Below are 14,230 nucleotides of genomic sequence, written 5' to 3'. Positions count from 1 at the left end.
TTGACCTATGCGGAGTTAAGCCTGTTTATCCCCCATCTCAGAGCTCTGAAAACAATTGGGTTCAAACCTGTAAGATGTGTGTGTGCGATAGGGTTGAGGCCGAAAGCTTCAGAGACAGTGGCTGTCTGTTACAGCATCCCTCCATCAATGCACCCTCAGCCCACCGCCAGCACGGCTGCCTGGGAGCTGCTCTGACTTGCTGCTGTGGTGCAAATGGGCCCCCCTCTGCAAAACAACCGGTTAGCTCATCCTCTTACACAAAAGGCTACTGTATTTGCTAGGGTACATTACAGTATAGGGCAACCATGCAGCTCTGAATCCACTCACGCCCCCCTCCCCAAGCACAGAAACAATGCAGACTGTTATAGCTATCTCACTGGAGCCTACTTAGTTCAATGCATTGGCTGTCTTTGTCTACTGAAGGTGTTTAAAAATGTGCATGTGGCATTTTTCGCTCACAACATTTGCATGAAGAGCTTTCTCACGTCACCTTTCCACGCGGTTCAAACAGATTGTCACGCAGTGCATATGGCCCGCCCTCTCATCTCCCCCCTACAGGAGTTTTCCTTGTGGTTGCGCATCTTTTCTCTTAATGAGTTCTCATAGCAGCATTGGTATGGGCAATGGATTTGCCATTTGTCACTGCAGATAAGAGGTGACATTGCTCAGGCATCCGCATGCCCTCAGTTGGGTCACGTTCCGTCCTTGTGTCAGAGATCACGGTATGTCTGCTCACCTTCACTGGGCACACTGTCCAAAACGGACAGAAATTCATATACTGTCATGACTTCAGCATGCCATGACACGCTGCCCAAGATGGCCAAAGCTGACCAGTGTACAGTATTTACCATATTTACTATCAGCATATTTACCATATGCTGACTTCCACCATCACACGCCATTCCACAATACTAACAAGATACATGATTTATGGGATGCTGCTGAGAGTAAAATACAGTTAAAATTTAATTACAGTATTCCTTTTATTTCTTTCCTTGCATAAATGTGGTATGAACCTAGTATGGTCTATTGACTTTTCTCCAATTTCTTGTTCCCTGAGGTGAAAAGTTCCTCTGGATTTCTAGAGATGGAAAACTACCAACTGCTGGGCTCTGGCAGGAGAAGGGTAACAAGCATCTGGGCTTGGAGATGGAGACTCCTCTTGACAGCTTTGTTCCTCAGGCACAACGGGCCTTTCTATCAAACCTCATGTGTGTGGGAGACAACTTTCTTGGGCACTGCTAGGAGCCTGAAGAATAAACTCTCAGAGGGAACTAGAGCCTTAAAAGCCATGCCTTTTCCCATCGTACGTGTGTTTCGTTAGCATTGCCTTGTCTTGTGTAGAGATGCAATGTATAAACTCAGAACCATGGAGAATAAAAAGAGGACACTGGATTGCAGTGGACTGCACAAGGCAGAAGGGAGCAAATGCATCAAAGATAACAGCATCTAGTCTCCATGCTCCATACAATTTTTCAGAAATGACTGAAGATGTTACTCCTTGTCTTGTGTAGATCATGACTACCTTCAAAGTTTCACTGAAGCGATTTGTTTTCAATTCAGAAGAAGGGACACAAGTCTATGTGTAATTCACCCATTTTCCTCTTGGCTCAGTTGAAGGAAAAGGACCTATCACAATTTGTGGTACTCGGATCGGTACCTGATTTTGATCAGGGGTGTGATTTGTCACACGTATCACTGCTACACGAAGGCATGCTGTTCAGTGTGGAAAACAGCATCCATGCTCAAGATGTTACCACACTACAGGTAGCTCTGTGCCTCCTCAACCATTACAGCAGAGCAGCCACACAAAGGCTTCTCACCCCTCTCAGTAAAACATCTGCTGGGGTGAAGCTGCCTAATACTGAATTAAACGCTGTGACTTTGCAGCCGGGTGGCTGTGGAGAATGTAGGCTTTAGGGCTTTGCTATGGAGGGAGCAACCCCAGGAACAAGTGTGGCAAATGCTGCCACGGTGGTAACCTTTCAAACAGCTGCAGCTGTTTGCAAAGCGAGCCTGCACCTACACACATAATATTTTTCCTTTTCCTGACAAGAATAAGCCATATTAGCATTATCCTGGACAACTGCATCCATACTCTGGGGAGTTAGCTGCAACAGCATTGTTAAAGCAATTCAGCTTTTCTAGGTAGACAGGCTATAATTACACTAAATTAAAATAGAACGCTTTTGTTCTAACCTAGGCATCCCCACGAGGACTTGTACCAAAATAACCAAAGGTATGAATTAAGCCATTTGTGTTATTTTAGTACATGCCTGAGCACAGGCAGGCTCCCCTCCAATCTTTCTGGCTGTCGATCCTGGCAAAGCTCAGGTGCCTGGGTGATCTCCTCCTCTCAGGCTTCATCACAGGGGGATCAATATGTGAAAATACCCAATGGGGAAACGCTTCTTGGCTGTAGTCAGGTGCCCTGTAACGTCCCTCTCTGGTGCTAACTCCCGTAGCTGACAGCACCATCCTTGTGGATTTAGGGGAAGGTAATTCTGCAGGACTGGGGAGTCCCTCAGGATGATCAGTGGCCCCTATGAGTCTTGAGCGTGAGGGTCACACCGAGCCCCTGTGCTCTGCTGGCTGCTGTGCTCCGTCCCTGCCCGACTGTGCTCCCTGCAGGGAGTGGGTGCGTGCTGCTGCCCTGGCGCAGGGCTCCAGGGGGCTCTTTCCTCCCCACCCCTCCAACTGCCTGCACAGGGCATCCAACCTGGGGTCTTCCCAGCCGCCTTCAGTCAGAGAGGACCTTAGCTCTGGCCCTGCTTGGGAGTGCCCAAAATGTTGTCTAAGAGCCACGACCCCATAGAGAGCCACAGCGGCTGTTCCCATGGGCGAGGCTAAGGCACATAGAAAAGCAAGATCAGCTGTACCGGGTGCTTATTTCCATGAGGCACAAGCCTTGGCAGGGCCTTCAGCGGTCAGACCACACAGCTTCAGGGTCTGTGGAAGCAGGAAGATGAGAGCCCCGCGGGCCTGACATTACCAGCTCCTCCAGTGAGCATGGGACAGGCAGTTGTGGCATGACGGGCAGCTGTAGCACATGCTGCTGTACGAAACCAGCCACATCACGTGGGTTTCCATTTTAGTGAGGGAAATGGGGAAACAGCACGCCAGGTCACACTAGGAACTCAGTGGTGCTCAAAATGGTGCCATGAGATCCCAACTCTGCTGTAGGTTTATCAGCACTGATTTGGGTAAGTTGTGTAAGGTACCTGCACTTGCTGCCTGCAGAACGAGGATCTACATCCCAGATTCTCCAGGTAGCACCGTTCATGTTTGTACAGTGCTGCTGAGGTCCCCAGAAGAAATGTGCTGATAATATTCTCAATTCAGGGCAAAGCCGAACTTTTCAGCAGCCTTTCATTTTCTGGGCTCAACCGCAAAACTTTCCATGGCCAACTTATTTCAACGGTGCTAAAAATGCCGTCCCCCCTTTCCCACGGCACACCGCCCGGTTTATCCCTCCCCAGGCCTGCAGGTGGGAGCTTGCGGAGCGCGGCGCTCACTCACGGCGCTCCCACGGCAAACGCGCCGAGGGCACCCGTCCGTCGAAACTGAAGTGCGCTCCCGCCCCGCTAAATCCGATCGACTTTGTGGCGGGCGAGAGGCGCAGCGCCCCGCAGGCAGTGGGGGGCGGCTCCCGCCGGAGCTGCCCGGACCTGCACCGGGGAGCCGCCGGGCCCGCAGCCGAGCCCCCAGGGGCCGCTGGCGCGGCCGGACCCGCGGCGGGACGCCCGCTCCGGCCGGGGGGCGGGGCGGGGCAGGGCCCCGACGGGGGGCGGCGCGCCCCCGCGGCGCCAGCCAATGGGGGCGCGCGGCTTGTCGGCGCGCGGCGCGAGCGGGCCAATGAGGGGCGCGCCCGCGCGGCGGCGCGCCCCCTGCCCGCGGCCGTCGGGGCGGGCGGCGCGGGGCGCTGTGGCGCCGCCTGCCGGGCCGGGCCGGGCCGGGCCGCGCGGCGCCGGCTCCTCCCCGCGCGGCGCTATGTCACGCGGAGGCGCGGGGCCGGCGCTCGGGACTCGGTAGCGCGGGGCGAGGCGAGCGCAGCGCAGCCGGATCCCGCCGCCGCCTGCTCCGGGAGCTGCCGCCGCCGCCGCCTGCGCCCGGGGACCGCCGGCGGCGCCGGGGCTGGCTTCGCGGCGGTCGCGCCGCGCCTGTCGGCCCGCCGGGGCCCCGCACCGCCCGCCCGCTGCCGCTGCGCTCCGCCGCCCCCCGGCCGGCGACCCCGGGCCGCGCGCCGCCCCCCGGCCGGCGGGGCTCTGCGTCGCCGCGCGGATGCCGCCGCAGCAGGAGGGCGAGGCGGGCTACATCGGGAAGCCGGTGCCCGGCGGCTGCGAGGTGCCGCCGGTGCCCCCGCGCAGGGTGCGCAGCGGCCGGGCGGCAGCGGCGCTGGGGGCGGCGCTGGGCGGCCGCTGCCGGGCGGCGGGCTCCGGGGCCGGAGCCGCGGCGGGGGCCGGGGCCGGAGCCGGGGCCGAGCCGCGGCGCAGCATCAAGTGCGTGCTGGTGGGGGACGGCGCCGTGGGGAAGACCAGCCTGGTGGTGAGCTACACCACCAACGGGTACCCCACCGAGTACATCCCCACCGCCTTCGACAACTTCTCCGGTAAGAGCCCGGGACGGCCGCGGGGACCGGGGCGGCGGGGACCGGGGCGGCGGCAGCCGGTCCCGTCTGTGCCTCCCCCCGGAGCGGCGGCGCGGGCGGCTGCTGGGGGCCGGCGTCGGGGCGGCGGTCCAGCTTCGGTTATTTTGTGATTGAGTTACGTGGGGGCAGGACCCGGGCTCGTTAGACTACCGTCGCAGCCGGCCGGCAGCACCGACGGATCTCCCGTGTAACGGAGCCCGGCTGGCAGCTGGTGTCGCGCCCGGCCGCGCGGCCAAAGCCGGGCTTTAATTGTGAACTCTGCGGTCTAAAACTTGCAGCCCTCGGCCGGATGGAAAGCGCCTCGGAGCAAAGCTGGAATACTTGGCCTTGTCTCTCCGTGGCAAAGGGGGAGGTTGTGGGGTTTCTCTTTGGTTCAGCGGGGAGCCTTTTTGTGTCCCGGCCGTGTTGGAGATGTACAAGAGGGATAATAAACGAAAGCCTTTGTAGCAGAAGGAGCGGGGCCGTTGGCCGGCTCCGCTCGCTGCCAGTTGAGGGTCGGTGCAGGCACAGCCTACCTTATCTCTTGGACTGAAATTAATCGGAAAGCCCGAAGGGCGGGTGTCAGCCCAAGTGTTAGCGAGGGACTCCCAGCTCTGTTAAGTTGTTAAATCTAAACTTAATTGAAGAGAAGCCTGTAAGAGCTGTAAGAGCAAGACGAAGAGGGGAAAAAAATTGTTAGCAAGGCGTTTTGGCTTATAGAGGGATGGTAAATTTTTTTTTTTTTCTTTAATGGAAAACGTGTAAAGTTGGACTCACCACGCTTTTCCCCCTCCCTCCTCCTTTCTCCCTAAAGCTGTCGTGTCTGTCGATGGCAAGCCGGTGAGACTTCAGCTCTGCGACACAGCTGGTCAGGTCAGTGAAGCCACTTACTTGATTTAAGTGACAGCGGGAGGGGAGAAGTTGTTGCGCAAAGTAGTCCTGCTAATGACTTCGTGGATTTGAAAGGATTCCCAGTGTTTGATCATCTTATTAAACTGCTATCGTTTGCACTGCCGCTTAGCCCGCTGCGTTGCCTAGTGTCTGTTGAAGGGTGGGGGACGTTCGCTGCCTCCGAATAGGGGCTGGGCACAGGCTGCTGCTCTGCTGGCTCAAGCTGCTGCTCTTCTTAGCCAGACTAGAAAGCCTGGACATATTGAGGATTCGAGGGCCACCTGGTTTTCTCTTTGAGCGGATGTTACTGTCTTTATTTCTGCTAAATAATTGCGGGTTTAAGAATTAGAGTGTTTGGGATGTACACCTGCAAAGCTTCCACAGCTGTAGGTGTCCGGAGATGGAGACTTTGTTTTTGAAGGGGCAGAAGCTTAAGGGAGAAAAAAAATTTATTGGGTGTTGACCGTGGAGACTTCATATTTGCCCTTCCCACCCCCTTAAAAAGTGCTGCCGCCTCAAAGACGAGGTTTGCAGTAACCTAAGTCCTGAAGAATGGAGGGTGGCTGATGACTCGCATCTCCTAGTTTGCCTGATACATAAGAAGAGCCCGTTTCTTACCACCTCATATTTTCTGCAAGTCCCTGGCATGCAACACTGCTTGTCAGGAGTTGAGTCCTTGGATGGCCAAAAGCATTTTGCTATCTAGCTGGTGCTTGAAGACAGCAGGAGTTAAGTTCCTGTGCAGCTTTGTGCATCTGGGTCTATGCCTTCACCAAAACCACGCTGAAAAATCTCAGTGGCCTTAACATAGAAACCTATTTAGATGAGTTGTAACTGGGCGCCCTACTTAGGAAAGGGTTTTGAAGGGCTGTGCAGTCCTAGACAGCAGTGTAGGACTCCCATGTGCCCAACAAACAAAAGCTAAAATCCTACAGGCAGCCTTCTGCAGGTAATGATAGGAAGTAAACCAGCAGAACTGTCCCATGATTTCATGTCTTGCTGAAGAGACGGGGTGGTACTGCAACAGCCTCGGCTGCGTGTGTCCATATGCAGAACGTGGCAGGTGAAATTGCCATCGTGTGACAGCCTGTGGACCAGCAGCGCCTGTGGAGACGTGGCTGCAAGCTGCAGGAGGGACAGGCGGGCCCAGTCACCTCTTGCCTTTGCTGCAGTTAATGGTTAAGATGTTTGCTCTGGCTGCTGAAGTGCAGCTGGTATGGGTAGAGTCACTGCCTTAAAAATGAAGGGGTTATCTAAACCAAAAGAAGTTGTCCTCAGTAAAAGATACCTAACTGGATACTTTGGTAAAACTGCTGCTGCGGGATGGCCGCTGAAGTCTGCGGCTAAAAAAGCACTCCAGGCAGAGGGAAACTGTATTTCAGCATCACGAGCCCAAAGAGGTGTAGAGTCCCTCCCTGCAGGTCAAGTACCTACCATTGAAACTAAGGGACACATGGGATATAAAGAGCACTATTTCATCTCGGTAGAAACCCTTAAGATCTGGGTTTGGCTTTCAAACCCATTGAATTGAGCCCTTTCAAGGTTTCTCAGTGGCAAAAAGAGGCAATTACATGGCAAGGTACCTTTCTGTAAGCGGCCCTGTCATTCAGAGCAGCATCTCAGTAAATGCAGGGTTTCTCTCTAGCCAAGCAGTGAGAGCCTGGCTTCCTCTGAGGCTTAATCTGAGAATCAAGAGAGCTAATGAAGCTTGCTTTCTCGACTCGTGTTTTATAAATCACTGTCTTTCTCGGAGATGCTGCTGGAAGAAATTCATTCAAGCAGAACAAGACTTCTGAGGCTTCCAAGGGGCTTTAAACTGCATATTCTGGGTCTCCAGAGGCTTTAAAGCAAAATTTCACATCTTGAAAATGAACATGGAACTTGCAATTCAGCAGTAAGCTGCTGGTACCAAAGAGATGTTTTCAGCAGTGTGTGTTCTTTGCACTCTCAATTCAGAGCTTCTGAGAACACGGTCCATTTTAATTAAAATGTCACTGCCGCTGAGGCAAATCCTACCTGTTCGGGCTGCTAGTGTTACCCTGCTTTTATCCTGCTGTCAGCATAAAAGCAGCCTGCCTGGAGTTAACCCTTGCTTCTTGCTGCATTCTTTGCTGAGGATCAGCAAGCCTTTGTTACCGTGAGGTGTTTGGCTTTCTTGTGGCTAATTCCTGAAGCTGAAAAAGGGCCTTGCTTTGCTGGAGTTTGCAGTAAAAGAGGGGGGGTGAAAAAAAAAAAAAAGAGAAAGGCATCGCTGGGAGGCCTGTTTGCAGTTTGTTTGATGTGGCATGGGTGGGAGGGAAAGGTAAAAGCTCTTACTCTATGCTATTGGCATGTTAAGCCTGCACATTGTGAGTCATTATTACTGCCATCAGTTTTAAATCCCTGGGCACAATGGCAGGGAAATTATTCCCATATCCTGTAGGATGTTGTTAAGCAGTCACCAGTTTAAAAGCCGATTCTGGGGAAAGTTAGCCTGCTGCCGCTTGTCTGCTCCCTTCTTGCCGGTGGTACCTGGAGGTAGGGGTGTCGGCAGAGCAGTTTTGAGGTTACACGGGCGCTCCTCATCGGAGCAGCTCACTGACTCACCCCTGTAAGAAGTGGTGGACCTGTGGAAAGTACCTTCTCCCTCCCATACTTTGATTTTTGGTTTTGTTGCCCGTGTGCCCTCACCTGCTTCCCGCAGCATTGCTCCGTTGCTGAAACAGGGCAGAGGACCCGTGTACAAAGAGTGAAGAAAATATTTAAGCACTCGAAACAAGCTGCGGAGTTAATCAGAAAATCTCAGTGACATGTGGAAGCCACCACCTTCGTCCCATGTGCCCGATGGTGGCAGGGTGCCTGCTGGCTAGCAGCCGTGCAGGGTGAGACCTCAGGCTGGGTATGGGAAACTTCTGCTCCTAACGTTGGGTGGTCAGGGTGCCAATGTCAGGGTGCCTCTCAAGAAGGCAGCAGCAGGTGATCCTCAGCTTCCCCAAAGGTCAGCGGCAGGCTAAAACTGGGAGCGTATCAGGGTGTCTTCCAGGGCTGATGTGCTTTTACCGTGGGATGCTAACATGATTTCGTTCTGTGCAGGATGAATTTGACAAGCTCAGGCCTCTGTGCTACACCAACACGGACATCTTCTTGCTATGCTTCAGTGTGGTGAGTCCCTCGTCCTTCCAGAACGTGAGTGAGAAGTGGGTTCCTGAAATCCGATGCCACTGCCCCAAGGCACCCATTATCCTGGTTGGAACCCAGTCGGACCTCCGTGAGGATGTCAAAGTTCTCATCGAGCTGGACAAGTGCAAAGAAAAGCCGGTCTCGGAGGAGGCTGCAAAGCTCTGTGCTGAGGAAATAAAAGCCGCGTCCTACATTGAGTGCTCTGCTTTGACTCAGAAAAACCTCAAGGAGGTCTTTGATGCGGCCATCGTGGCTGGTATTCAGTACTCAGATACCCAGCAGCAACCAAAGAAATCCAAGTGTAGGACTCCAGACAAGATGAAAAACCTCTCCAAATCCTGGTGGAAAAAATACTGCTGTTTTGTATAGGGATTGCAAGGACCTGAGTGCTGCTCTGAGGACATTGAATAGAAGCTATATTAGCTGAAATCTCATTCTGTGTCGTCCTGAGTGTATAGTGTAGATCTGTATGTATGTGTATATGTTGCTACTGGAGATCTCGGTTGCCCTTTTGAGGGTGGCAGAAGGATTCTTAGTTAAATAATTGCTATAAATCAGGTCTGGCATTCAGTTTTGTGACTAAAACCTCTCATTAAGGAAGAAGAGCGCCGTGTGTCCGTGAGGGTAGCAGGATTTGTCCACAGGATTTGTTGTCTTGTGTTGTAAGGTGTATGCGACGGGGAGGAGCACACCAGAGGCCTTTGCTGCCAGGGCTTCACAGGAGGAACACGTGAGCAGCAGTGGAAACATGCAGCTCTGTACGTGGACGATCCAAGGGAAAAATAACACTGTGCCTCCTAACTGACATTTGTAGCTTTAAAACCCCACTCCTGTGCTCTTCTCCATGTCTTCCCAAGCCAATGCTCTTAGGGATCACTTTAAAAGGGTATGCGAGAGGTGTAATCTAGACACAAATGCCATGGTTGGAAAGGTCATGAATATACCTTCAGCATGCGGTGAGGGAACCTAATCCCTTACTGAGTTGACATCTCGTTTGTCACCTCCTGACTTTGTGAAAGTCCTTTCTGTCCTCCTTCCCCTGCCTTTCCCAGGAAGCTGAGTGAAAGCCCGAGAACATGACCAAGCTTTAACTCGCTACCTCGAGCAGTGGCAATTTCCTTTGTATTTTTGCAAACAGGACAACAGTTCATCTATTTCAGCTGAAAGGAATGTAAATGCTGTTGTGTTGGGGTTTTTTTAATTTTTTTTTTTAAGAGATGTAACATATCTGTGCAGCACCATGTAAACCACTTTAAGTCTACAGCCAAGAATTTCAGGACGTCCCTCCTTACCTTTTAACGCTGCTAAACAAATAACAAATCAGGCAGATCAAGATTTATAACAAATGACTCTAGAAACTGAGGCTGCTGCTTCATGATGCTGTTTTCAACCAAGTTAATGTTTCCCTTCTAAAGGCAACAGTTGCTTGTGGTTGACTCCTGTCCAAAGCTCATAGTCGTGAAATTGGCTGAGGCCACCCCAGAAATTTAACTTACAATTTTTTTTTCCCCAGATCAGTCCAACGGAATAACTGAAATGTGCCTAAAGTCTAGCTGAGTGATCAATGTAGTGCAGAGCTGAGTGTGACCTATTCTCTGACTAAATCTGGTTCCTACTAAACTAAGCCTAATCCCAGCCCCAGTTAGTTCAAGAGACCAGAGGGATAATGTGACTCTGCAAGAATCAGCATTTTAACTTATTCTGCAGAGAACATTTAGTTTGTGCTGTCTGTCTGACTTTTTATGGCCCTGACTACTTTTTTTTTTTTTCCCCTAGATATTTCAAGATCAGATTATTTTTTTTTTTTCCCCCTTTGGCCATAGCCTTGAAGTGACCTTTTTCATAGTCTTAAACTAAACTGCAGTGACAGAGAGGTGGAACCTTTTTTTCATCAGAAATTAATCAATGCCTGATATAAAGAAGAACTGTGGAATCCATTTGAGTTGATAAAGTTGACCACAGTTTACCTCCTGGCCTATTAAAGAAAATTACACTATGTAAATGGATTGTGGGCTGTATTGGCATAGGCTCCACAGGCAGTATTTTTTCCTCCTCTACAGTGAAGTGAGTGCAGAATGGGTAATATTCCATCGCTGAAAACTTGAAAATGGGATGGAAATCTTTACCTAGGGCCTGATTCAATAAAAATGTGTTGGCTTCTGCACTGGAACAGCCTGGAAAAACAGTTTCCATGGCACAGAAGCTGGATGCATTTAACTTGGTTGCATCTGGTTGGTAATGGTTTAATGTTTACTGGTCATGAAGTTAACATCTGAGCCTTTATATTTCTTACTTAAATGCTTTGACAGGATTTCAGATATGCAGTCATACTGTCATCTTGGAGAAAAACATAAAGCCAGATTTCTCTTGGGTGCTTTTCTTCTCTGTAAAACGGTCTCAGTCATTCAAAAGTGTGGGTTTGGGGAGGAGACAGGCTTGAATCTGAGCAGCTTCCATTTGCAAAAATAACAGAATTTCTCTGCAAGATCATACTGCTTTGTATCACGCCATACTGGAAGCAGTAGGTTATGTTTTATAAGCAGCCTGTTTCATAGTCTGGAGTAGCATTACTTTTAAATGTAGCCAGCTGTGACTGTTTCTGAAAATGTGATGTATATACAACTTGTTATAGCCCTTAACTAGGTGTGTGTAAACTGAGGTCTAATAACTTTACGAATACTGCTCTACGCGGGGCTACACAGGGTCTAGGTTTTAGAGATATTCCTTTTAAAATCACCAGTATTTTACAAGCGCAAGTGAGGGGGAGATGTCTTTATGTAGTCTATAATCTGATGTGCCTTATAAAAAAAAAAAACACCTCTCTTCTGTTTTCTAAGTGTAGGCTATATTCTGAAAGAAATATTTCATGTGAGAATGATATAAATGAGGTATTTGGAAATAAATTTTGATCTGTGTATGTGTCTGCCTCTGCTGCCCGCTCGGGGAGGCTGGAGGGCAGTCCCTGGCCATGCACTGTGTACTGATACCTGGCAGATTGGAGATGGCCATGCTGCCAGCCTGGGACTGTGCTTCTGGTGCCCTGACAAAAGGCCTCTGATCAAAAAATACAGACTTTTCTCCATGCTGCCCCATCCCCAGGGGGCTGGTGTGGGTGGGAAGGGTGCGATGGCAGGCTTTCTGCCTCCCCAGCAGCACAGCAGCCTCTTGCTGTGGCCCTGCAAGGTGTGGGCAGGGTTGTTGTGCCTGGCCCCCAAAAGTGGGGCGAGCGGCAGCAGGAGCCACAGCCCCCCCAGGGACAGCTGGGAGGACACCAAGACCAGTGACCTGGTGTTTCACCTGCTGCACGATGTGCTATGCATGCCCCAGCGGAGCCAGAGGGCGTTTCTGGAAGAGCAGAGCCAGTTCCTTCTTGGCACTAACAGTCTTGTCGTCCTGTCCCTTGTGCTAGGGCCAAGGCACATGAGGCTTGTGGCTGTTTGTGCCTTGGCCTCTGGGTGACCATGGCACAGGGGCCTTCCGCAGTGATGGCTACCCTGGGGCTGTGTTAGCCAAGTGGGGAGCAGCATATAGACCCCTGGGCATCCCTGTGGAGCCAGTAGTCCTACAAAACTGTTCCAGAGAAGGAGCTTCACTGTGGACCAAGGTTTGTAAACTCACCATTGCTTTTGTTTTTCTGGGTGCTGAGGGGTGCAGGCACATGGGTGACATACTGGGATGCACTCCCATGCTGCCTGCCTCCTGGGTCATAAGGCCAATGTATTTTCAAGCATTGAACCAGATGCAGCCTGCATGAAGTAGAGGGAGATTGATGTGCTATTACTTTTTCCCATGGCTGGTTCCTCACTGAAACAAAGTCAGCTTCTTTTCTGCTTTGTTAATGAACATGCCGGGAGCTGCTGGGAGGCTTGTCTGCCTGGTCGTGCCCACAGGTCAGTGACCCTGCCCAAGTGCCCAACTCACCAGCGGGTTCCTTTCTGGTAAGTACCTGGTGTTGAATCACCACTGCTGTTGCTGGTGCCTCTGAAGAATCACTTCCACTGGGTCTGTGCGCTGGGTGGGGTGTGCTCGCTGGAGACCAAGTCACCCCACCTTTGCACGCTGGTTTGGCAGGAAAAGGGGCTGTGCTAGCAGAGAGCCCAGAACCCCATCATTGCCAAATCCCAGCACAAAAATCCCTCTGCTACCTGTGGGGCGTTGCTTTTCTGCTGAGGTGAGCTGCTGTCCTACGCATCCCGACATCTGGACAGGGCTAAGGCAGTTCAGGTCATCCTTTGTGCCAGGGTATCTTTGTGCATGTGTGTGCTGCTGTGATCAAAAGGCTCCTTCAGCTGCCCTGCCTCAGATACTGGATGGACTGGCAGCTGTGGCTGATAAGAGCATACTGAAATAAGCCCACTGTACCTAAGGTTTTCCAGGAATGTTGAAAGCGCCGCTGCTTTGTGATGGATGGACATTCCCAAGAGAGGATTTTGTTTTCTTTCATATCAAATTTAAGTGGTCTAGGAAAAGCTAATTTATTTCTTTCTCATGGAAAAAAATGTCACCTTTACCATTTTTCCCGTTGTATTTTGTGCATTGGACATACACCTCTAGGGTATGATTGCGAGTTGACTAGAGGTGAGACGATGACAAATGTGGCATTTTTGGGAGAGGGTATCTTTAAGGAAACTTCACCACAGTCTTAGTTTGCTTTGTATTTTCTTCCTAGACATCAGCTACCTGACCACAGAGAGAGAGACAGTGCTGCAGGAGATGGCCTTTTTGTATGACTGCATGAAGCTGACCTAATATTGCCATATGTATTATGCTTAAATACTGGATCTTGCTGCAGCATGTGAGTGCTCTTAAAATTGAGCAAGCTTTCTGAGCTCTTGCAGATAATCGATGTCCTCAGAGATTTGTATAGAAGAGACCTCTGTCAACTTCTGCCTTTAGTATTGCCCTGGCATGCAGCTAGGTGACAAGAGGGAAAAAACTACTTGGGAAAGAGCGAGACATTATAAACCTCAGAAGAACTGGCAAAGGGACTCCTGGGCAATGGGGAGTGATAGAAACTACTTTTACCTACTTTAGGCATAAACAGATTAAAAGCCCAATTAGAGAAATGCATGGGGAAACAAACAGCTCCGATGATGGCTGTTATGTACAAGAACGCTGCCTTTTCTTTAGGAAGTATCAAAGTTGGAGTTAGCTGGAAGCTGGGAGGAAATATCACTGCACACTATAAGGAAAAATGACTTTTCATTTGCTCGGCTCTTACACTCTCTCTCCCCCCAAGCATCTGTGCTGCCTAGGGACAGGATGTGGGATGAGGTGGACTTTTGGCATCAACCAACACGGCTGTCCTAATGTATTTAATGTTTTTGAAAGAGCAGGATGGGTTTCAGGCCAACTGCAGGGCGCCAAGATCTAGCAGGACCTTCTGAAGCTTTAACTTCCCCCATTGCTGGCAGCCAGAGGGAAGATGTAATGTGATGAGCATTGTTCATTACCTGTTTAGTGCACTCCTCTATGGTATAACCTGGGGAACAAGCAGTTGTGTAATTCAATTAATTTTACCATCTGAGGCAGAGTATTCTTCAGTGTTACGGA

At 51.0% G+C, this 14,230-nt stretch overlaps 1 protein-coding gene across 1 annotated transcript; it reads left to right on the top strand.

Moving 5' to 3' along the window:
• Positions 1-4,281: 4,281 nt before the first annotated feature.
• Positions 4,282-11,579, top strand: RHOU (ras homolog family member U). The gene is made up of 3 exons (XM_074925361.1): positions 4,282-4,609; positions 5,442-5,500; positions 8,591-11,579. The coding sequence occupies exons 1-3, from the start codon at positions 4,282-4,284 to the stop codon at positions 9,044-9,046; spliced, it is 843 nt and encodes a 280-aa protein (XP_074781462.1). The 3' UTR covers positions 9,047-11,579.
• Positions 11,580-14,230: the final 2,651 nt, after the last annotated feature.

This window comes from Athene noctua, chromosome 1 (genome assembly GCF_965140245.1).
Source record: "Athene noctua chromosome 1, bAthNoc1.hap1.1, whole genome shotgun sequence".
Classification (NCBI taxonomy): domain Eukaryota; kingdom Metazoa; phylum Chordata; class Aves; order Strigiformes; family Strigidae; genus Athene; species Athene noctua.
The sequence above is the reverse complement of the archived record's forward strand: the minus strand, read 5'-3'. Positions and strand labels throughout refer to the sequence as shown.